This window comes from Parasteatoda tepidariorum, chromosome 5 (genome assembly GCF_043381705.1).
Source record: "Parasteatoda tepidariorum isolate YZ-2023 chromosome 5, CAS_Ptep_4.0, whole genome shotgun sequence".
Classification (NCBI taxonomy): domain Eukaryota; kingdom Metazoa; phylum Arthropoda; class Arachnida; order Araneae; family Theridiidae; genus Parasteatoda; species Parasteatoda tepidariorum.
Window position 1 is genome coordinate 54,683,224 of NC_092208.1, and position 26,431 is coordinate 54,709,654.

Here is a 26,431-nt window from a genome sequence, read left to right on the forward strand (position 1 = left end):
AAATATCTTTTAAAATCTAAACTTGCTTTTTCTTTTGTGATGCCTTAAGATATTCTTATTGATTCAAAAAGAAAAAAAATGTAGTTAATTTAGTATATATTTAAATAAAAAGGCATTAGCATTTATAGTAGGCATAAGGAAAAATAACTGTAATGGATTTTAAGCACATTGCGAACAGTATAGTATTTAAATTCTAAACGAAACAGAAAAATTGACTAAGATAAAAAATTAAAATCTTTTAATAATAAATATCTTTAAAAATGTACAAAATTGTATTGTTTTAATAATTAAAACCTTTAAAATTATAACAAAATATTTACATTTTAGATTAAAGAAAAGTGTGTTATGTCTTTTGGGATAATTTAGCAATCATTCTCTTCCTGAAGCGCTGTGTTCGAGCTTGCTGCTTTTTTCTATATTCTTCTTTTCTCGGTAGGTGAAAAGTAATGCACTGAAATGATTAAATTCTGTATAATTATTTAATATGAATAAATGAAGCTTCAAATGCTACATTAATACTTACAATGAAATTAAAATTAAATATTTTTACTTACAAGGAATACATTTTGAAACAGAATATAATGATAATAGCTTGAAAACATAAATAACATGCTAATAATCAAAATTTTTGCTATGTCATTTTTTGTAAACTTTTAATAATAGTTTTAATTTTTATAACAGTTTAAATTGTGTCAATTAAAACTTTAATTGAACACAACGTTTCTGTTACTTTAAATTAGTAATTGTTATAATTAAAAGTATCTTAAAGCGAAATATTACTGCTAGGGAAGTTTGTCGCAGAAAGCCCGAAAAAATCCTGCCACAGGCATAATTTGCTGCTAAATATTTATTACCAAGTTTTTAAATAATAATACAGTAAAAACAAATTATATATGATAGTACTGATTTTTAGAATAAAATTACTTTTAGAAATACTCAATTCTAAAAACTTTCAGTTTTAGACAAAATATGGATCTAAATTTACATCTGAATAATCTATTAAATCAAAGCAATAATTCTATTCAAGATATTTTAAAGTTTAATAACAATATATTGAAGTACCAATTATTTATCAAGAACAAATTTCTCCCTAGTATTGCTTAAAATTGATGTAACTAAATTCTAAATCTATACATTTTTCACACCACAAAATAATTATAAATTGTAATCTCTTTTTACAAAAAAAATAAAATAAAAATAGACAACTTCAAAATTACATTTTTAGCTATTATTAACAAATGTGACACTAGATTTTAAATATTTTGAAATGAATAAAAATATTTTTACCTGTTCATCAAAGTAATTCATCAATTTCTGTAAACCAATTGTAATTCCACTATCTTTAAGATCCGTTTGGAACTCGACTATGTTGATAGGCTGAAAGAAATTGTTGACTTATTAAAGTAAAACAATTCTTTACTAATATTATTGTTAAAAAAAAACTATTGCTTTTCTCTAAATTTAACATTTATATATTAGGGTCAAGATATACTCTGATGAGAATTACGAAAACTAACAGATGGTGGATCTGGTACCATATATATTAATTGATACCCATAATTAACTGACTGAGCACCAAAAAGAGAAAAATGTCAGAATGTGTTGTTATATTTAATTGATTTACGAAAGCCTTAAATCAATTAAAGATGGTGGCTACTGCTTTATTCGTAAAATCTTAATTGTTAATGGAATGTAAAGAGTGCAAAAAGAAAAAAACCTGAATCACCCTTAATTTTTTTTGATCTAATGATTAGATCTTCTCATACTAAAACTCCTTAATGGTTTCAGGGGGTGACCTCAAATTTGCTAATTAATTAGTGCAGATGATATTTTAACTTACACAGTCAGAGACAAAAATTAACTTTCACTAAATTAACATTTTCCCTCGACAGATTTGGATTTCTGATCCTCAAAATATAAGTTGCTGCAATTTGAGGAATATGGTTCCAATAATTTGGTCAGGAGAGTGTTTGTAAGTTTGGGCCTCTTAATGTTAACTTCATACTTTGCCATATGTTGCGAAATTTTTTAGCAAATCAAGAAATGTTTGCCCACAATTATAATTTTTTTTTTTATCCATTCAAAAAAATAACTTATAATGATTATTTTATTTAATAATAGTCCAACAAATTTTGAACTGAAAAGTATACAAATTTTTACATCATTTTAAGAAGTGTAATTTTATAGGGCAAAATACAAAACTGATTGAAATCAAATAGTTCCTGTCAATAGTCTAATAGTTCCTGAGAAATCTAATTTTGAAGAAGTTGTATATTTAAAATTAATTTCTCAGCACTAATCGACCAATTTTGTTCATATTTTGCCTTATAAAATTACTTTCTTTGTGATATAAAATTTATATCAAAATTTTTTGACTATTATTAAACTTATAATAATAAATAATTACTAAAAATTAATTTTTGTGTGAAATTATTTTTGGATAAATGAATTTTATAGTGCACAAAAGTTTTTTGATTCACTAATAAATTCTTGAGATGTGGCAAAATATAAAAAAAGTAAAATTAACATTAAGGGGTCCTAACTTTGAACTGCTCTCCTGATAGTTTAAAAGTTAAAAAATTAAGACAGAATTTTGGAATCTTTGGTGTCTGGTGCAAATGTATAGCTCAGATGAAAAACTTGCAGCTCCCTAAATGAAATGAAAAAATTATAACAGGATGTATTACAAAAGCATGTCGCCCAAGTTTTTGTTTATAAATTTAAAATAATAAACCACAAAATAATGATAAAAGCTGATATATTTAATGCTTTTTTTTAAAAAAAAAGCTATATTTTAATATAGCACCTGAGCTACTCAAATACTATTAACCGACAAGAAAAAAAGTACAGAAATTATGCAAGATTTTCAGGTAAGAAGAGAGAGACATTTATAATAGGGTCAAATGCATGTAGAACTTCCAGTATGGTAATTTTTCCACCAAGGATCCTCTAAAATTATAAAAGTGGTAGCAAAATTTTTTATCATAAAACATGTTTCTTGTATTAAAACATTTAACATTCTTCTTCTTCTTCCTTATCCCCAAAATTAGCAGGGCTAAACTATGTCCATGAAATTCATCATTTAACATTTAACATTAAATGCTCTTTATCACTGCAAAAATTCAAAATCTTGTCACAACAGAAATCTCATACATATGGACAGATTATTTAAAATGAAGTGGTTGTAAATATAAGAAAATTTCTATTTGCTTTGAAGATAAGCTTACTACCACATAAAATTTTTGACGGATCTTAGAAAACAAAAATTACAAAAGGTATTGATCTGATGCACTAAAAAAAAACAACAAAGAAACAAATTATTACCGTGTAAGTGAGTATCTGTGTATACAACATATCATTTTTTAAGATGTAATCAGAAATTAATTGTACTTTCTCCTTGCTTTCAGGCTGGCTGCAATCACTTAATTCAGAAGACAAACTGAGATAATCTGACTTTCTTTTCCTAAAAAAAGGTTTTAAGATATAGATAAAACTTCATAGAGTGAACTTTCTAATTGTAGACAAGCAAAGTAAAAACTAATGTATTAAATATTTATATTGATGCATATTAGAAGATTGCTTTTAACAGTCAAAAGTATCCGAGAAATGATTTTAAGGGGGGGGGAGAAAAAAACCAAGTGTTTGAAAAATTAGATAATTTCTTGATTGAATTTGAGATTTAAAACTGATATGCAAAATTTTAGTATTTTTTTCTAGATTTATAAAGGATTAAAATATTAATTACTTTGTATTCTTTGCATCTGGACTGCTAAAAGAACTGTCTTCAGACTGACTTTTCACTGGTGAAGATATCACAGCCGTTGGTTTCTTAGCTTTATCATCAACTTTTTTGTCTGATCTCTTACGTTTTTGAGAAACAGGATTGGATTTAGACTGTTTTGATCTGGACAGTTTGGATGAAACTTGAGACATCTGTGAAGCAGGCATTTGACCTTCATGATTTGATGTTTTCCCAATTACTATAATAGACAAATATTTATAGAAAAACATAATTGAGGTTATTATTGAAACTTACAATCACACAAATAGTTAGATTTTTATGAAGACAACGTTAGATAAAACAATGCCTGCTGGTTTGAAAACTTATTGGTTCATGGAATCAGTTGCTAATTTTTATCAGATTCAGGACCTCTGGATACTGGGATCAAAACAATTTTGTCACTCGTCATAAAATTTACTGAAAGTGACAAAGTTTAAGGGTCAGCAGCAAGGTTTTGCATCAATTTTTCAAAAAAATCGTCTTTTAGAGGTGCATAATAATGAAAGGTTTACTTTCACTTGAATGACTTTATTTTTTTTCCACCACCCTAGGGCAGCGTTTCCCAAACTTATGACTTTTGTAACACTGATAAAAAAGTGAATGTATTTTTTACTAAAAAAAAAACTGCACAAAAGTTAAACATCTCAACTGGCTGTTGACACCATTAATTATTAACTGCTAACTCTGCAAAAAATAGCCAATAGAAAAATACATAATCATAAATTTTCATGGCTAGCTTTGTTTTCAAATAAAACGTTTTGAAGTTTTCGTTTGTTGCAAGATACTTCACATAAGAACGCTAAACTGTTCCCATACCCGTGATGGTACACATACGACACTTTGGGAAACAATGCCCTAGGGCAGGGATGGGCAAACTGTTTTGGTCGAGGGCCAAAAATCGAGAAAAAAAATGTTTGGTGGGCCAAGTAAAACTTTCAAAATTTAACAAGAAAGCGATATACAAGTTTTAATTTAAATATTTAGTGAGATGAATGAAATTGCGATTTCATTTTTAAAAGTACCTTATATTAAGGTTCGAAGTGATATGTGCCTATTTTAAGGAACAAGGCTAAATGTTTTTCTGTTAGTCTACTTCTGAAATGATTGTTTTCTAAGGTTCATAGTTGAAAACTCTTGTTCGCATATATAAGATTAAAGCAAACATAGCGCTGATTTTCTGGGCATGAAATATTAAATTTTGGAAACTAGCTTTTGTTAATGATTTGTAAAACTTGGGCATACTTAGAAACAACTGCTTCAGATGATTGTTAGATTGTCCGCTCGTTGGATCTTAAAATACGCAGTCTGCCAAATGTGAAGTATAATTTACCTATATTAGATTCCTCGAGAAAGACAAACGCTAGTTAGAGCCAATATAAGGCTATTCTATAAAGAACTTGTGCTTTCAACATTTTACCAATTGAAGCTGTCTGTGCTAACTCTTTCCATCAATTTATGTTTTGTAGAACAAAAATAGAGAAAGTAAAAAGGTCATCAGTACTTTGTTAAAAAAGGAAAAACAGAAATAATTGTAAATAGTTGACAAGAAAAAGGATGTATATTGTTTATATTTGCCACAGATCGGCAAATTAAAATTCCATCCGCGGGCTGGATAAAACCTTCCGGTGGGCCACAGTTGGCCCACGGGCCGTAGTTTGCCCATCCCTGCCCCAGGGCAATGAAGTTTGTGATTTGTTGGAGCGTGGAAGGGTTTGCTAGAAGGATATCACTTTGTTTAGTACTAAACTTTTAATTTGCAGAGGTTCTCTTTAACTTTTACTAATGTTTTTTTTTTTGTTAACGTTAACAAAAAAAAGAACTGATTTGTGTACCTTTAATCTTATTAACCTTGAATTTGTGTGCCTTTAATCTTATAATATCAATTCACTAACTTAATTAAAGTTTTCTAATTGAAAATTAAACTTAATGAATTGCAAAATTTGATTTAATAAATCCTTTTAGCACATATTTATGTTTGTCATGCAGTGCAAAACCGAGAAAATATAACCCACATTTTGCACAAAGTAGATATTCTATTGGTTGATGCTTATATTAGTCAACTATCACATTTAATGTCAGACACTATATAAAAATTTAAGGGATAAATAAGGCAAACAATTACATGGATGAGTTTCTTCATAAACATGTGCGAGAACAGCAACAGCTTTCTTTCTGGGCAGGGCTTTGACACCAATTTTTTTCAATGCTTCTTTTATTTCAGGTGTAACCATATTTTGATAATCTGGAAAGGGAGTTATGGGTGAATCTGTTAGCTTAAATTGTTGTAAGACACTGTTTGGTGTTGAAAGGCCAGATTGATCTGTAAAATAAAGAAGCAATGAAATTTATGAGGATGCATGATTTAATACAAAACTTAAAAGAAACAACTAATAAATATGAAAATTACATCATTAGCTAACAAAAGGTTTGTAATATACAATAAAAGCAAAACTACATAAATTTAGACAGAATAAAAAAAAATTGAAAAAAATATGCAACTAGTAATACAATCAACTTTTTAAACATAATAGTGGCAATATTTTGAATTTAGTGATAATATTTGGAAAAAAAAATGCAACCAGTAATAGAATTAGTTTTATTATAAATAAAATGGGTTTTATGTTTACTGAAATCGGAATAATTTTTAAAATTTTTGAAATATGAAAAAGCAATCTGAATTGGTAACTAATAATCTTTAAGTAAATTCATTGAACACCACAGGTGACTGGCATTGCTCAAACTAAAATAATGCCATAAATAAAAATTACTTTTGTATATATTCTTGAAATAAATTTTTTTTTATTATTAGCTTTGTATTAAGATTCAATCTTAGAAGTAAGAATTCTTTTTTTTTCCAAGGCACTACAGCATGTTACAGGCCATGGCCGTCCCAAATAGTCTTTGCCATCTGGCATAACCCACAGCAAGGCTCTTCCAGTTTCTCTTATATATTATATGAAAGTCCCTCTCAACTAAGTTAAGCCTTCTAATTGGTGGTCTTCATTTTGTGTTTCCTAAGGGATTAGAAAAAGTAAGCTTTTTTACTGAGTCTGTATTATCAGATCAGAATAGGTGTCCGAGCCATCATTGTAATTTTTCTGGTTCCTAAATTTTTCTACTTGATGTAAGACACCATATAGATGAAATTTCAAAGTTAACTTTAGTATATTGACTTTCAACATGTAAATAAATAACTTTGAGAAATCTTTTTATCTCACTTGCACTGCTACATTCTTTCCTTGTGTCATTTGCATTATAATTATGATTGCTTTTTTTAAGTTAAACTTAACAGCAGTTTTAGAGCAATTAGAAAAATATTTACTGCCTCTTTTATTGTATTATAAGCTAATTGATATTGATACTTCCATTTGTTTCAGAAATTGGAATTTATATGATGCATGTGATATTGCATGTCTGTTCAATATTTTTTGAAACTTATTAATAACTTTGACTGATAAAATTTATATCAGATTAAACAAATTATAAAATGCGTAATTGGTTTTCTAAAGAACTAATTAACAAATGAACGAAGAAACAAATTATGAGCTTACAGTTTAAAAATAAATTTTAAGAAAAACGCAGCTATTTAAATAATTAATTTACTCACTACAGTTTCTCTTCACTTTATTTTGGGATGTAGGAATACTGTCTTGTAGAATTTCACATTTAGTTTCAACTGAGCCTTTATTTTCTTGAACTTCTATCAGATGATTTAACTTTTTATTTTTTTTCAAGCAAATGCTGGATGTCTTAAAATCGTCCAATGATTTCTTACTTTTCAATATCCAAGGTGATTCAGGTGATAAATTTAATTGTGATTTCTACGTTGAGAAAAAAAATACATAGATAAAATATTTAAATTTATTAATTTAACTCATCATTTTAATGATATGAATTTTTTGTCAAACCTTACTTTAGTATAATCCCACAAATAAGAATTATGTTTATCAAAAGTAAATAAATATAGTAAGACTTTTGTAACATTTCAAATGGGAAAAGAAGATTGTAACTAAACCTAATCAAATATATTTTGCAGGAATCAAAGCAACATATAAACAAAATACACAAATTACAATATCAATGCAAATTGCAAAAGTTTGAATATTAATTAGTTTAAATATTAATGAATTTAAATGAAATAAATAAATCAGGGTAAGAAAATGAACCATTTTTACTATAATTAAGTTTTGCATTAACCTACTAACTTATATTCTTAACTATTACTCTTCGCTGCCTTTCTGCATAACAGACTGGTTTATTGCCCTGTTATTCAATGTGCAGAAAATGTATAGAACAGACATACTTTTCATCACAAATAAAGGAAAAAATACAACTAACTAGTAAAACATAAGAAAGGAAGAAAAAAAAATTACATCTCTATTTTAATCGATGTGAAAACATAAATTCACATATTAAAAAACATATACATGATTTAAAGACCTGATTTAGACTAATATTAATTTTTACTGAATTATAGCATTAATTTAAACTCTTGAAATTTTGATCTTTCTATTTCAAAATTTCAATTTAATGTCATTTTTTTATTAAAATTTCCATCAGGTTGAATGTATTAAAAATTTGATCATTTAATGTCTAGACAGTTCTGTTAAATTTATTTATTTTAATGGAAACTGTAGTTTATAATACAACCTTTTATTTAAACTATGTTTTTATCTAAATAATTTTTAAGCTTATTTTCACAAATTGATATACAGTATAAAGTTTAAAAAATATTGTTGTAAAATTGAAATCATTTTCTGCATACATTAAATTCTAATAATAATTAGGTTGTCCGGAAAGTAATTTTACTTTTTCCCAACAGAGGACTTAATTGTACTTTTTCACAGCCAACTTCATGTACAGACGGCAAAAAAAAAAAAAAAAGATATTACCCTGAAGAACTTTTGCTCAACTGATCAGATTTCCACAAACTAAGTGTCAATCTTAATGGTTAAAATTTTTTCGTCCTTAATTTAATTAAATAATAAATAATTATTAAAAATTATTTTTTGCATGAAATTATTTTTGGGTAAATGAGTTTTATGAGTGGGTGAAATTTTTTTTTTTTGAATTTCTTAATTAGTTTTAAAAATATGACTAATAACGCAAAAATTGAAATTTACATTAAGGGGTCGAAACTTTGAATCTCTCTTCAGACCAAACTATAGGACCACATTTCCCAGATTGCGGCTACCCTCTAAATTTTGAAGATTAAGAATCCAAATATGTAAAAAAAAATATATGTTAATTCAGTAAAAGTGCATTTTGTGTCCAATTTTGCAACTTAATTAATAACATAATAATAATAGCCCATTTGAGTTCACCCCCAGAAGCCATTAAGATTGACACTTAGTATGTGAAAATCCGATCATTAGAACAAAAATTATTCAGGGTGATATCTTTTTTTTTCCTTTGTCGACTGTACAGGGGAATTATTGTTGCTTATGCACACATAATACATACAATGCACTGTTTCTCTTATTTATTTTCTTATGTAAAAAGAAAAGTCATTTAAATTAATAAAGCAATAATTTAAAATCACCAATAAATTGCATATAACTAAAAAAAATTGGAAATCCCTAAGAAAAGTAAGCAAAAATTTCATAAAATAACATTGTTAGCAAACGACTATTTAAATAGTGATTTATACTATGACACTCACCAATCGAAAAGAATTCATTTCAGAACTGGAGAGAGGAACTCCAGATAGAATATTAGAATCTGCACAACTGCTGATATTTTGGGAAGGTTTTTTATTGTTTTGAATTGTAGCAAAAATACTTTTATTTTCATCTTTATTTTTAGTTGGGGAATCAAATGATTCATATTTATGACTTTTACAAGAGAGTAATGGATTTATTTTATGATTTTCTTCGTATGATTTAACTGGAGACTCTTTATGCGTCTTATTAAACTCATCTTCCTCATCAGAATCGAAAATAATTACTTCCGGATAATTAATTTTGCTATTAACACAAGAGGTGCCAGAAACGGAAGGTGACTGGTAATGAAGGGTGGTCGCGCAATCTTTAGCACTTGAAGAAAACTTGTGATGTCTGTAACTTGTGTTGTCAGAACCAACATCTGGGGGGCTCAAAGGATACATAATATCATTTGCAGAAACATCTTCATCAGAATCGAGCAATACAACATTGTCATCAGAATGACATTCATCATTTGCTCCCTTATTTTTAGATTCTTCTTTTGGTGAGTTAACAGTTTTAAATGATTCACTAAAGGTAGAATTATTTAGTGGGAAGTTTAAATCATCACTAGATTGATATTTTTCATCTAATATATGATTTTTAACATTTTTCATTGGAGAGCTAACATTTTTAGTTGACATTTTCAAGTCAGAGTAGCCAGAATTATTAATTGGTATATTTAAATCATCTTCCGAATCACAGGTAATTATTTCTGGTGATGAAATGTCCCTGTTGTCAAAAGTCATATTATAACATTCGCTATAAGATGGATATGAATCAATAGCAACTCCTTCATCAAGACTTAATTTAGATTCATCATTACGTCTACTAGACACATGCTTGGGTGATTCTTCAACACTCTTATCAAAATTCTTGACAGGACTTGTTTCTAATTGATAATTCTTAATATCAGTAGTTGAAAGAGATTTTGTAATAGAATCGGCAGAATTAAATGCATTATCAAAACTAATTGCAGAATGTCTGAAATTTTGAGACAAATTTTCTCTTTGACTATCTTTAATTATTTCCACATCAGTATCAACTGAATTATCTGTTTCACTCGTACGTGAGAAACAAAGATTATTTTCAAGCTCCTGTTTTGTAGAACTAATTATCTTTTTGCTGGTTTCATCCATCTTATCACATTTTTCAACAATTTGATCAAAAGAATCAGAGGAAGATTTTTTATCAAGAGAAATAATCTGATCTTTATCTTTATTAGAATTCTTATCATGTTCAGAAATTAACTCATTTTCATTGTAATTACAAGAGGATTCCTCTTGTGCCATGAAACTGACATGAACAACTTTACACGAATCATTAGAGGAAGAATTTTCATCTTCTTGTGTTCCAACAATTGCAGGAGAAATTTTAGATTCCTCATGCCTATTGGAAAATGCTAAATCGTGAGAGCTGAAATCAGAACAACTTTCACAATTTTTTTCAGATGTGAAAAATGCATATTTAGAGTTTTCAGAATGATTTGTCAGTTTGTTTAAAATATCATCACAAACAGATAGTGCTTCAGAGGTTTCTTCAATGCCCACTCTTTTCTTGTTATCTGTAGCTGATTCAAGACTGGAAGATTGAAAACTATTAGAAAATTTAGTTGTCCCATGGAAAGTAGCTTCCATTTCATCATCAGATATAACAGTAACTTTTTCAGATGAAGTTTCAGGGGTAATAATGCAATCTAAAAATAATAATAAACAGTAATTAATGAAAAATGTCACAAAAAATATAAAGTAATAACTTAAAATTAAATATTCATAAATTTAAAAACTAAGGACAAAAGGAAAAAAAAATTTCTGACATCAAATAAGGTTTTTTATTTAATAACAATATTTTTAATCTTTAAACAGGTATCAAACATTTTTCTTTTAAGATATTGATTTTTCACAAAGGTCAGGATAATATTTTATAGGAAATTTTTTCCACATTTGTTTTGTGAGAAAAAGGGGAAAAAAAAGAAAGCTTTCTTCGCTTAATTTTGATTTCATATAACATGGAGGAAAAAAAATTGAAATTTCCGCAGGAAAAATGTGTACATAGAAGTAATATATATTCATTGATTGTGGTCAATTTCTGAGCTTAGAAAATTATAATTTTCTTAAATAAAAGGAAATTGATAATTTTTTTGAAATTTTATTTCCTAAAATTTTAATACTACATGTTAAAGTATAAATGAATAAAATTCATTAAAATTAAACAGCAAATTATTTTAAGAAATGGAAATAACTAAATTTCATAGCAATATCAATATGCAAATTTCGATTCTCGCTACAGATTTCCTTGAGTAATAAATTATTATAGCTTCAGAAATTTTTTTTCACCAAATTTGAAATTTATTATTTTTTACCTACCTGCATGAACAAAAAACTTAAATGTCACAAATATGTTTTGGATTTTAAGAAAACTAGATACTAGGGATGTAATGAATAGTGATTTGGCTGAAAAAAATCTGCCAAATAGCAACATTTTGAAGGAAAAAAAACATTAATAAATATTTTTTATTTATAAATAAGCTTAGTCATTATTGAAAAATAATTAAAACTTAGCTGAATTACTGCTATGGGGTAGAGGGAATAAAAACTACAATAGTTATCTATTAGAAATATTTAATATAAATAAAAACTGACTAACCTTAAAAATCTTTACTTAACTTTTTCACATTGCCATATTTTTAGAAAAAACTGACAATAAAAGAATTAAGTCTATTAGAAATGCCCTGATAAAATAGTGCCCAGTAATAAAAATAGAAAACAGCAAAAACAAAAGAAGAAAACATTCTCACATTTTAAAACAAAAAGTGTTAAAAAAACGATAAAACTGACTTGCCTGAAATTTTTTTTTTTATAGAATCAGCAGTCCAAAATTTGTGACTCAGTATAAAGTAAAATATAGTTTTAAGTCTTTCACTTTTCCATGTGTCTTTTAGAGTAGTGGTCCCCAATCCCCGGTCCGCGGATAAAATGGTACCGGGCCGCCCATTTCATTGAAACTGAATTTAAATTCCTAGGTTTATACCCCAAATTAAAAATATCTACTTTCCATTAAAATTTTATTTATTTAAAAAAAGGATGCCCCCGAAGGTAGTAACATAAATTTTTTAATGTTTTAAAAAGTAAAAAAAAAGAAATCTTCTGCAACTATTTTTTCATTCAATTTGTTTTAATAAAAAAATAACAAAAAGCAATCATCGTAACTGCAAATATCATAAATAAAAAACGAAAGCCCGGCGCGACATTCGCATTGGAACTAATGAAGAACTTCGTCTTCTCCCTCGATTCTGACGCCTCACACAGTGAGAGTGTATAGTAAGGCTATAAAAGAGAAGCTGGCTCGTCTGCCATTTAGTCGCCCGAAGACCACGTGACCATGATTCCTCTCTACTGTTTCGTGTGCTTTATGCAGTTTTGTTTGTTTTTTGTAAAAAGAAAGTGTATCACTCCTCTCTCTGTTCACCGGTACTTTCTCAGGTTTAACAGTGCTTGGCGTACGTGTGTATTGTGTCTGCACAAATTTAACTCACAAGTTAGCGAAAATGAATACGAAACAGACGTCCTTAGAAAGTTTCCTTGGAAAAAAGAAAAGGCTCAGTGAAGAGACCGAAGAGCCTTCAACATCAAAGAAACATGCAACTTTTAACAGACAATACCATGAGTCCTACTTGAAGTATGGTTTTGTCGGGACAGGCGATTCTTACAAACCAAAACAGCTCTGCATAGTTTGCGGTGATCAACTCTCCAATGACGCAATGAAACCTTCAAAACTGCTTTGCCACTTGAACGCCAAGCACCCTGGATTAAAAGACAAGTCCCTGGAGTATTTTGAAAGAAAAAACGAGAACACGAAGGACAGAAAAAATTTATGATGGCCACCACATCAATAAAGGAGAGTGCACTAAGAGCATCATATTTGGTGGCTAATCGTATTGCTAAAGCTAAAAAGCCATTCAATAATGGTGAAGAATTAATCTTGCCTGCCACTAAAGACATTTGCCGTGAAATATTAGGAGAAGCTGCTGTGGAAAAGATAGCACATGTGCCTTTGTCGGCTAGCACTGTGACTAGGCGCATTGAGGAAATAGCCAAAGACATTGAAAAGCAATTGTTGGAGAGGATTAATGCATCACCGTGGTACGCACTCCAGGTTGACGAATCTACAGATATTGACAGCAAGGCAGTACTACTTGTTTATGTGCGATATCTATATCAGGAAGATGTGCATGAGGATTTGTTATGTGCACTATCTTTGCCAACCAACACCACAGGAGCAGAACTGTTCAAGTCACTGGATGGTTATATATCAAGACAACTAAAATGGTCCTTTTGTGTAGGCATATGCACAGACGGAGCTGCTGCTATGACCGGACGTCTATCTGGTTTAACTGCTCGGATTAAGGAAGTTGCACCTGAGAGTGAAGCTACACATTGTCTCATTCACAGGGAAGTGCTAGCAAGCCGAAAAATGTCACCAGAATTTAACAGCGTATTGATTGATGTCGTTAAAGTTATTAACTACATCAAAGCACACGCCCTTAACTCGCGCCTGTTTGAGCAGCTTTGTGAGGAGATGGACGCAGAGTACAGATGCCTTCTGTTATACACAGAAATAAGATGGTTATCCAGAGGAAAATCGCTACTGAGAGTATTTGAATTGCGAGAGCCATTGCAAAGATTTCTCTTAGAAAAGAAGTCACCGCTGGCAGCACATTTCAGTGACAAGGTATGGGTCACCAAACTGGCTTACCTGTGTGACATATTCAACCTGCTGAATGAACTCAATCTGTGCCTTCAGGGGAAAATGACAACTGTTTTCAAGTTGGCTGACAAAGTAGCTGCCTTTAAAGCCAAACTGGAGTTATGGGGACGACGCGTGAACAGAGGCATTTTCGACATGTTTCAGACATTAGCGGGTATTTTAGGCGAGACAGAGCCTGAAGATTCATTCTCCCAGTTGGTTCACGATCACCTGTCTTTGCTTTTAAAAGAGTTCGAGCGCTACTTCCCAACCACAAAAGACCCACGAACTGGTAAGGAATGGATCCGCGACCCATTTGCCAACAAATCGGGTGAATCTAGCTTGTCAATGCAAGAAGAAGATCAACTGTTGGAGATTGCAAATGACGGCGGCCTTAAGACTACGTTCGAAACAACAACTCTGCCGGTGTTCTGGATTAAAGTCTTGGCAGAATACCCCGAGATTGCCACCACAGCACTTAAATCCCTATTGCCATTTCCGACAACCTATCTGTGTGAAGCGGGATTTTCTACAGTAACAGCAACCAAAACAAAGCAACGGAATAAACTGGAGATAAGCAACACACTTCGGGTGTCATTGTCTCCGATTACCCCCAGATGGAGCCGTCTCATTGCAAAGAAACAAGCTTAGGGTTCTCATTGATGTAACGTTCCAGCAAGTTAAAATGTTAAATCACTTTATTTTTTGGTTTAACTGTATTTTATTTTGAAGGTATGTTTAAATACATTTAAATTAAAATAATTTAAAATATAAACAATCAATGTCCCCACCCCCCCTCAGTGGGCCGTGGTAAAATTATCAAACGTTGACAGGTCCGAGGTGATAAAAAGGTTGGGGAACACTGTTTTAGAGCATAAACTTGCAAGTTTTAGAACTTAAATGTGTGTAAAAACTATTCTTAGTAATATACAGTAAAAATAACATCAAAAAATTTGTCAATGCCATTTGTAAAAAATTTGTCAGTGGAGGGGAGGAAGATTATATCTCTATAATTTTTTTTAAACATTTCGTCTCATGATATTTGGAGAACTTATCTAATTTAGAGAACCCCTAGTCTTTTTACTTTTTCTATATTTTGGGTGATAAATATTTCTTTCTGTTTTGTATTTATAAAATGTTAAAAAATGACCATGCAAATAAGCATAAATTGACTTAACACCGGAAGAAGAAAAAAAAGATATGCAGGAAAAATATTATTATTATTATTATTTTTTTGTGTGTCTATTTTCATATTAACTGCTAAATTTGTTTGACCAAAACGGTTGCATCACCCAATTCAACAGATGTATATACTTAATCTGTTATTTAATGTCTACATTTAATCTGAAAATGAAAACAAACTATTATTTTATGACATACCTTTAACCCTGCTTTCTTCTTCCATTTGTGTATTTTGCAAAGACATCATCTCTAATGTCCCACAATCACTTTCTAAAATATTAATGAGGTCTTTAACATCGTACCTGAAAAAAAATTATTAATATTTCCTTTTCATTTTATAAATACTTCATGTTCATTTTTTTTAAAAATACAATACTTGTGGACCATATTTATCAGAGAATTTCATTAAAGTAATTTTATGTTTTTTACTAAACTTAAAATTAACTAAAATTAATCTAATTAAATTAATTATTAAAATAAACTTAAAATTAACTAAAACTAATTAATTAAAAATTAAGTTTAGTAATAAACTTATGTTTTTTACTAAATTTAAAGTATTTAGTAATTGTACAAAGATATGAAAGAAACACATAAAATAAAATGATCAAGACAATAATTTTAAATCAATATTTACTTTTTTGCTATTTCCAGCAGTTCTTCAATGATATCTTCTTTCCATTCAGTAGATCCAGTGTATATAAAATTCAGAAAATGCAAGGCAGCATCAAATGATGTATTTTTCATGTCTAAAACATGCTTTTCATTATTAGCTGAATCTTCAAATACCTGAAACATTACATTTATTGTATTTAAATAAATTGCATGCAAAAAGTTTAAAAACACTTATTGGAAATGGTAAATGGCATGCCACTATTTCCAACAAGTATTCTGAAACTTTAAAGTGTTTTTGAAGTGTTGAAAGTGAAATTTGAAAGTGTTCTGAAACAACTGTTCGGAAACTTGATAAAGGAGAATGGTAAAACACATGAGTGAAAAAGTATATGGAAATGTTAAGAGTGTAAGAGTTAATAGGCAATTCCAAATAAGTGAGTTCAGATTAATAAGTTCAAGTAGAACACTTATTTCTCACTGAAACTCAAACATAAAAGAGATGTACTACAAACATAAATAAAGATATATTAATTATGGGTATTAAAACAAACTTTAAAACAGCTTAAAGATAAAGAGAACAGATATTTGTGTATTTCCAGAGTAATGATGTTATCCATGTACTGGATTTAGGAAATAAGAATTTTTTAAATTTAAATACTTGGTGTAACACACCAACACAGAAGCTCTATCTCTAGGCAACAGCAGCACCACTTTACTCCTCGGAGACTGGCAAGAGATGCACTTATGGCTAGTCTGGTTCAACAACCTGCATTTGGAACAACCTTGCTACAGGGTTGGGTTTTTGACGTCAAAAAGTGGTTTTTGACATGACAAGGGTATAATACTGGTTTAAACCGTCAAAAACCCGTCAAAAATGTCAAAAACTAAAGTTTGCCAAAAATATATATAAACTTCAAAACTACCAACAGTTGCCATGCATTATATTGAAATTTAATTATACTATAGGTAATCAGCAGGTTTTAAAATGTTTTTTAATTAAAATTAAGGTAAAAATAACAGATTTAAAATCTCAGAAATTTATATTCAAATGCATGTGCAGAAAAATTTTGCACAAAATTTTTTTAAATATTTATATTTGAAAAAAAAAATTTTTTTTTGATACTTAAGAAAATTAAAAGTTTATTACTATGCATTTTTGACACATAAGGAACATATAACTAATATTTATAAGGAACTTACAAGCTATGTTGTATAAATACAAACTTGATACAAGTGCATGAAAAAAAATTTTTAATGTTATACCGAATATCTTTATTATCCAGTATGTTTATTTGAATTTAAAAGTAGTTATATTTGTGAATAATGATAAATATAATTCCTATTGTTTATTATATTTATATATAAATATTACACTTATCATTTTAAAACAATTTTTACCTCTTAATTTTTCCCCCCACTTGTATTAAGAATACAAATAATGCATATCTTGAAAGCAAGAAGTAATTATTCAACAGCTGAATATTTAGATATTCAACAAAACTATGTATATAGTATTCAGCAAAATGAAATTCACAAGTATTTGGATAAACTAAATTTTCAGCATAGTAAATGAATAGGCTGAATATACTGTAAATCGACACTAACTACTCTGTGTATTTAACAGAAAGCACTTAAATTTGTATTGTCTTATGTTAAAAAGATTATTAAGAAGATTTAAAAGAATATTAAAAAGATTTTTCTTTAAAAGATGTCTAATGTACAAAACTGCTAATGTTTATCTTTAAAAATGTCTAATTTTTAGTATAATCTATACTATACACTAAATTTGGTTATAAATAAATTTCTTAATAATATCACTGCAGATTTTCAATAACACATGAAAATGAATACATAATATTACAAAAGATGTGAGCTTTCAAAAGTACAAGATTTTGGTTACTATTCAAAATATAAGTGTTTCTTCAAAATTTTAAATTTATTTTTTCTAGAACATATTTAGAAACACTATCCTTTATAAAAAATATATAAATTTTATGTATTAATTAAATTTCACATATGAATATAGGTTTTTGACATTTTCGACATTTTTGACAGTGAGGTTTTTGACGTGACGGTTTAAACCATGGTTTAAACTGTCAAAAACTGTCACATGTCAAAAACCTGCCAACCCTGCCTTGCTAATTAAACAGTTTTAACGTTAATTGCCTCATCCTTCAACAACCCTTAGACACAACCTCACACCAACATATAAATGTATTCTATATAGCATCAAAAAATCTGGAATTTTTCTATCTATAGGTAACACAATACTTATTATTCATTTTGTATAGTTGTTTCAAATAAGGAAGTGTACCAACTATTCAATAAGCTAGATTAGAATTGACTATTCAATAAGCCAGAGTAGTATTGAATAGTTGGTAAAAACGTTAAGTATTTATTTAGATTTACTTTTAATCCCATCTAACATGACTGTAGAAATTTTAAGCATAAACACTGCTATGGTGCCATGCACTGTCATACTAATTTTTGGTGACAGAGCTTGCCTTTTTCAAGCAATAGCATATATATATATTCTCAAATTATAGCTCGAGAGGTGCGTGAGGAAGTAGTACAGAACATAATGGAGCATTGGAATGAGTTTTCTCCCATTTTAAATAATTATTAAAATGATAGACATAAGGAACTTTTAACAATATCACAGACATCTCTTGCAAATAGTTAAAATCGGAATCAAGGTACTTCTGCACGGATAACAGCTAGATTGTGAAAAAATCAGGTTACTCACTTATTTAAAACTAATTAATGTGTTAGGATTAGAAGAGGAGTTGAAGAGTTAGAATATTTAAATACAGATGTGCTGTGTATTCTGTTTGGTTACCATTAAAGTTTATATATGCACCAGATAATTTTGAAAAGTGACCAAGATGGTAGCCAAAGATGACTAGTTTACTATGAATAATTTAACAATGATATAAATTTAAACTGAAATTATTTATTTGCCACTAAAATTTTTTTTAAATGAGTTAGGTGTGATTCATCACTTAATTTGTTTTATTTCCTGGTATTTTAATGGGCAATATACAAAACTTCCTCAGATGTTTCCATTGCAGATGATTTTTTCCCCTCAATTAGGATTAAACAGCACTGACTGGAATAATTTTATACAAAATATTTGATTTAAACTAATTTAATTTGAAGTACTTTAATTTAAGTTGATTGGAAATACAATCACACAGCTGAAGTTACCTTGTATTTGATAACTAAATTTTAAGGAAATAGACTCCATAATAACACCCAGTTTCCACTAGCAAGTTAAGAAAACTTAAGCTGTCAAAAAACTGGCGTAAGAAAACTCAAGTTCACCTTAAGAAATCTTAAACCTGCTAGTGGAAACAGGGTATAACTTAACTAACTGTTATTTTAAATGTCTTAAGTTATCCATATGACAACAAAGCAAACTTACATAAATTAATAAGGTATCAGAGAATACTTATTAAAACTGAACAATTGCAAACCTTTTTTAGAATAGGACACCTTATTGCTAGAATTAGTTTGTGAGCAGGTATGACAATACCACTGGCAGTATGAATGGCAACATCACTCATCCAGGAATTACCGATAAGAGAGCGAAGCCCCGACATTAAAGATGGTGAATGGTTATCATCTGAAGATGTCTTAATATCCTAAAATAGAAATAACACAAAAATATATTTAAAAAATCTACAAAAACTAAACAATTATAATGAATTAAAATGAACTAAACTTACTCCTTTTTGGCTCTCACAACTGAAAGTATAATCACAAGGCAGTTGTGTATAAATATGATGCCCTGGTATTTGAGAGAGATTGCACAGCTTGCTTCCAGGATCAACATTGGACGGTGCAATCCAATCAAGCAATTGTTCAACATAGTATGAAGTTTTGTTTTCTTCTGCCTTACCACTTAAACTCCATAACAAAGGCACCTTAAAAGATTTAATATAATCAAAAAAAATTTAATAGTCAATTTTTCTACTTGTGCATTCATTTTAAAACTACCAAAATTGGAAATCTAATATAGTCCATCTGCAGTAAGAAAATAATTGATTTTTGGAAAGTACCCTTTAATACAGAAGTGTTATTGTGCTGAATAATTGTCGATAGTGCAAAGATTTACACCACCCACTATAAACTTCCTTAAATGTTTTTCTAAGTTATCCTTATTTTAATCAATAGACTCATACTATAACTTCGTCTTCAATTGCCTTCTTATAGAGGATGGAATATGTATGGGAGGATGGTGAAAATAAGAAACATCATATTCATAGTAATAATCTGGATTATTTATGCCTAAAAGTATTTAACCTTTTAGAAAACTGCATTTAGCATGCTAAAACTGTTTTTTATTTTCATTTTAGTCCACTTGTTATATTTACCATAAGCAAAAGGATAATTATTTTTAAAAAAATTAGTAAGAATAAGAGGGTTTTTAAATTGTAAGCTAAGTAGGAAGAAAAATACTTAAAAATTCTACAGAAAATGAAAACTACTACTGCAAACAGTTTTCAAAAACTCAAATTTTGATAAGAAAGAAATACATCAAGTCAAATAAAAAAATAAAGTGCATTACAAATCTAATATTGGAAAAAATACAATGTGCTTAAACCTGATAACACAAATATTTTTTTTAATTCAATTTTACTTAAATTTTTTTTAAAAAAAGAACCAGAGAAATGTGTACTAACTAGTAACATCTTTCAGTTACTGGTCCTTTGTACCAGTGACTAAATTTTTTTAATTTCTACCCCTGTTAGATGTAAATACATTAAAAATATACAGGTATATATATTTTTTAGTAGATTTAAAAACAAATTAACAGAAAACTGTTTCTATATTAACACCCTAAAATGATTTATCTCAAACTATTATGAATTTAATGAATTCATAATAATTTGAGAGAAATATATATCAACTTTTTCAGTATAGTTTCATTAAAAAAATACTGCATCAATTAGTTAAGATTCTTCCGTAACAATATTTAATTATACTTTGTAATAAAGTTCAAAACTTTCTTAATAAAATATTTTTAAAGTAAGCTGCTAATAATCTGCTAAATTATAAAATAATATTGCTAATAAGCTGCTAAATTATAAAAACATCAGTTCAGAGATAACATATATTTAAAAACTGACATACTTGCTGTGAAGTTCTTTCTTGGTGAATGCTTGATATTTCTTCACTTATAACCTAAAATTAAGTGTTTTTTCATTATTTATGCTAGTCTTAAAATGTTTAAAGTACATTATTATACTGATCTTTAGACACAAAAAGGAAGAAAAAAGATGTTTGTGCGTGAGACTACATTTCAATTTAAAAGCAAATGCTAACACTTGAAACTATTAAATTAATATGTCTTTAAATTAAATTTTATTTTATTCTGACTTTTATGTAACATTGAGACCCATTATGTTCAAACTAATACTTTTAAAACAAGGTTAAATAAATTTTTTCCTAAAAACAGTAAGTCTCTTGTCAATAATTAGGAAGATTTTTTGGCAAAATAACGTGGAAAAATCAATATTTCTTGATTATCAGCCCTGTCATTTATACATATAATATGTACATCTACCTATCTATATATAAAAGCATTTAAGAATCTATTATAGACATAAGTATCAAATTTGTAAAAAAATACAGGCAAAGATATTATGTTTTATTTAAAACATAAACAGCAAAAAAAAAAAAAAAAACATTAATTACACAATTTTTTTTTAATGTACGTGAAAATTATAAATTGAATGTGTTAATGTAAAGCTCTCTAAGAATTATTTAAGGGTGTGAGGAAAAACTGGTTTAGCAGGTCAATGTGTAGTTACTCTCTTTTTTCAACGAAGCAAAGATGAATCCCTTCATTCCCGGACTATGATGAAAGATATAAACAGGGAGAAAGAGGATGGATGAATAAACAGTCGAAAGGTCTTTCTCTCTTAGAATTATTCAAGGAGATGAGAAAAAATATGTTTAGCATGAAATTGCATAGCTTTGCTTATATTTTATGAAAATGAAGATGGATTATTTCATTTCCACTTTGGTGCAAACCAAGAAGCTAATGATCATATGAGTGTTTACACATAATTTTTGATACTGATTCTAATTTTTCTGAATAATTTTTATTTATTTATAAATTAATATTAAATATGTTGAATTTCATATTTATCTTTCGCTTTTAATTTTATTTAATTTTTAATCAAATGTATGCGTTACTATCGTTACCGGCATTTTTCATATAAACAAAAAGATAAAAAATGCTGTTATTAAAAGTTAGAGTAAAATATATTTTAGAAATCTAGTAATGTAATTACAATTGCTTATATTTCCTATCATTACAAGCATTAATAATTTTGATTTACATCATATTAAACATGTTATATTAATGATTATGTCATATATTAATAATGAACAAAATCAATAGTGTTTAATCACTCTCTCATGGCAATGCACATTTTCTATCAAAATTGAAAAAGATCATAGTCAATATTTTACAGTGTCAAGTAGTTTGAATATTTTCTGTCAAAATTAAGAAGGGGCATAGTTGCTTGAATATTTTCTGTCAAAAAGCACATTTTCTGTCAAAATTGAGAAGGGGCATAGTCAATATTTTACAAAGTTGCTTGAATATTTCAATTATAACATTAAGATATTTGAACTTTCAGTTTGTAAGTTACCAGAATAAGAAAAGATATCAGAAATAAGTACCAATTATTAAAATCAATGGGTGCATTAAAAATAACAACTATCAATTACAAAATACCTCAGGCATAATAACAGCATTAACTTTATCAAGCATAATTTTGTTTCTTTCTTCCTCAGTTCTTGTTAGCAATAACGGTGTATGACTTCTGCAAATAATAAATAAAATATTTGCTCATAAAAATTATTGAATAAAATTAACACCTTTTAAAAAAAATTATAAAATTCATTTTATATCAAATGATGGCTATAGCATATAACTTTTCATGGTGCATATATCAGTCAAAAGTAAATCTTAACAATTTAACTTTACAAACTTAATCGCTTGCTTTTCACAATAGGAAAAGCAAGCGAAATGGATAAACTTAAAAATCTTTAAACAGGCAATTTAAAAAAAAAAAATTTCATTAAATTTAAAATAATTTTTTTACAAAGTTTTTTTTAAAAGTTATGTTATAAAGTTATGTATTAATGTGAATATGGTTGAATTCTTCTAACATATAGCTTTTCTCAGAACTCCAACTATGCTTTTTCTGGCATAACATAAGGCTATACTAAAATGTAATTCAAGAGAAAAATGGTACACAAAAGGACAATTTGCATACAAACTAAATCAGACATTTAGACCTTAATAAAAGATATAAACTGGCATTATAAGAAAATTGAAACAATAAAATTTCCTTAATCAATGAATGCTAGCTAGCTTAAATAAATTTAGTGAGAATTAGTTAAGTTGATGAATTTTTAAATATGATCTTTTCTCAAATTAAACTCCATAATTACGTGCCAAATTTGTAAAACAAGCTCCTTTATAAGCCTATGAGGACCATCAATTAGTTAACTTAGGAAGGCATTACTGTAATTTTCTTTTACTCAAGCAATCTATTTGGTGAATTGTTTTATTTTGCATTTTATAAAAAATGAAAAGAATTACATATATATCATTGGTTTAAAAGTAACAGAAAACTAAGTCAATAATTACATTGTTGATATTTGAACATATTTTTCTTTTAATGTTATGAAAATATAAATGTTTGCCTTTTAATAAAATTTTATATGATATTAATTCATTTTTTAGATTAAAATCTTATTTGTTTGATTTTTTTTACACTGAAACTCTATAAACAATAAAATATCAACTTTAAATGTTTCATTTGTAAACTGAAGTAAATGAAATACCATAAAAGACTTTGTTAAATGTGATCAAATGAAAATATATATATTAATCTAAAGCCTTATTGAAAGCAATATATGTATAGTAAAAAAATTACAATTTCACTCTTTTGTTATTGATTACTCTGCCTGGAATTTGAAATTCTGTGGGTGGGTTCAGTGTTATGATAGAAGAGGATTCTTCATATCTATGATGTGGCATTTCATTTTGAGAGATCTGACTTCCATTAGATTCCAGGGATAATGATAAGGCTTTTGCTAATTGTATATCAGATTGCATTGCACTGCAAAGAAAGAAATAGATTGTGATAAAAATTAAGTCATGTACAAGGATAGCAGTAACTATACCATTTCAGTTATAAAGGATTTTATAAAACAAAAAATATACTTTATAAGTAGTGATAGTTCCTGATAAATTCCCAGGTCTTATCAATAAAAGTAGTAACATTAGTTTCTAAGTTCCTTATTTGAATATTAATAAATAAATATAGAAGCTATAATGACTCTAATTGCAAAAACATGGGCAAAGATAAGAGGTCCCTCAACAATTAAAAACCGCTAAAATAATTATTCATTTCTATTCATAAATATTTTTTAAAAATAATGTCTTTAATATTAGATAATATTTAAAAAAACCACAGTTCCCAAACCATATTTCTTAAAATGTCTAAAAAAATTTTTCATTGGAGAAGAAAGAATATAGCACATGGTACCTATCAAAAAGAATTAACTTTATCAAGGAGTAATCCTTCAAGTTGGATTGTGACATATTATAGTTGAATTGAAAAACAGAATTGAATTCTAACAACAAAGTTGATCAAATTCATATGCTCTGTTAATTAAGTTATGTCTGTTAATAATTATTACAGGGTTTACTAATTATTTAAAATGAAATGTTTCAAGTTATTCACTTTCATTTAAACAGATCCTGATATATTGAATCTTCAAAAATGTTAATTAACAGTAAGAGCTAAATTCATACTTTTGTTTTATTTATTATATTTTAAATCTCCCTTTTCGCAACTTACACGAAAAGAAATCTCGCACTTTGTGTAAAAATCCCATGATCGGACTACAAATAATATTTCTCACCTTTTTATATTTTTCAGTGTGTTGGAAAAATTGGAAGAGACACCTTTTTTACAGTGTCTTTTCAAAAAAATTGGCTACCCAAGCTAAGAGTTCTCTAAAGATGGATCTCGAGAGATCTAAGCTGGGTTTAAAACTAAAAAGTTAAGGAATTTAATAATAAAAACAGTTGTTAACAACACCAATAAACTAAAATATAAGTTGACATTATAAGATAAAGAGAGAAGAAATAAGTTAATTGAACAAGGTTTTGCTCAATTATAATTTTCATTTTACATCAGAAAATTAACAAACTTTTTTGTTTGAGTAATTATAATTCAAAGCATTACAGAAATAATTGAAAAAAGAAGCTCATAATTTTTTGAAGTAGTTAAGAAATTAATATTAAGTTTGACCAATTCAAAAAGAAGCATCAATTTCCTTTAAATTGATTTCAATAAAAGTATAAAATATACAGTTTAAAAAAATTATCATTTTTAAATAAAAACTATTTATTACCTTCGAGGTTCAACTGTAAATTTCTTTACAGATGGCTTCTTTGGCCCTTTAAGTTGTCTAAATAAAATGTTGTAATATATTAAAATACAATTTAAGTATATTTTAATAACAAAACCTAATCTAAACTAAAACTGGCATAAAAATACACATAAGTAAAACAACTGTAAAAATTATAATTTTATTTATTGACAATAATACACAAAAATTTTGTTGTTGTTGTTTAGAGCTTGTTAAATTAAGCCTTTTCCATCACTAATATTCCGAATGACCCTGAAAAGTAGATCAGATAAATTTTAAACAACACAAAACCATGTGAATCAAACACAGAAAATGAACTTTTATTCATCATATTCATTTTTGTATCCATTTGTGCTTTAAAAACATTGCTTTGCTATGTTCAAAAAAGATACACCAAATCTTCATTTGTGAGGTTAATTCTATTAACAACATAATCCCCAGGCAGAAAACTATGGAACATAATTATCAGGTCAGAAGCAGAAAAATAAAAATTTTAATAGGAATCTATAACAGTGTTTAGAAAACAAGTACATGCTACCAAATCTTGCACAGTCTAATTTATTAAATGGAGAAAAATTCACAGTAAATGCTCAAAGTTCATCATGTAATGTTTCATGGTATTTTAGACATGGTATCTCTTATTAAATTAAGATTTCGCATAATTTGACATTATTTATCTATTATTATCATATTTTTATTCTACTTTATGCCCTTAAATACAATAATACAATCTTATTATAAAATATTACACGTTAGCTATTATAAGTCATGTAGTCCCACAGTAATTTTTCCTTGTCTTACATTATTTTCAACAAATGATTTCATGATGAACAATTAAATTACATTACGCCAGGGATGCTTAGATGAACAATTTTTAATATTAATACAGATCCTCACAACCTGAGAAAGTTAACAAACTAATGACAAATTTTTACAAAAC

At 28.0% G+C, this 26,431-nt stretch overlaps 1 protein-coding gene across 1 annotated transcript in view; it reads right to left on the reverse strand.

Annotated features, from left to right (window-relative positions):
• Positions 1-223: 223 nt before the first annotated feature.
• LOC107456853 (structure-specific endonuclease subunit SLX4) overlaps positions 224-26,431 on the reverse strand; it is a 31,873-nt gene continuing 5,665 nt past the window's right edge. Inside the window, exons 5-19 of the mRNA XM_016074822.3 lie at positions 25,474-25,530; positions 23,985-24,170; positions 22,775-22,862; positions 21,160-21,210; positions 19,752-19,949; positions 19,500-19,667; positions 16,046-16,197; positions 15,610-15,713; positions 9,444-11,179; positions 7,389-7,602; positions 5,904-6,101; positions 3,746-3,980; positions 3,325-3,463; positions 1,288-1,377; positions 224-451 (exon numbers count right to left, since the gene is read on the reverse strand). Coding sequence (XP_015930308.1) covers positions 344-451; positions 1,288-1,377; positions 3,325-3,463; positions 3,746-3,980; positions 5,904-6,101; positions 7,389-7,602; positions 9,444-11,179; positions 15,610-15,713; positions 16,046-16,197; positions 19,500-19,667; positions 19,752-19,949; positions 21,160-21,210; positions 22,775-22,862; positions 23,985-24,170; positions 25,474-25,530 — 3,724 coding nt within the window. The 3' untranslated portion in view covers positions 224-343. The remainder of the gene's footprint in view (positions 452-1,287; positions 1,378-3,324; positions 3,464-3,745; positions 3,981-5,903; positions 6,102-7,388; positions 7,603-9,443; positions 11,180-15,609; positions 15,714-16,045; positions 16,198-19,499; positions 19,668-19,751; positions 19,950-21,159; positions 21,211-22,774; positions 22,863-23,984; positions 24,171-25,473; positions 25,531-26,431) is intronic.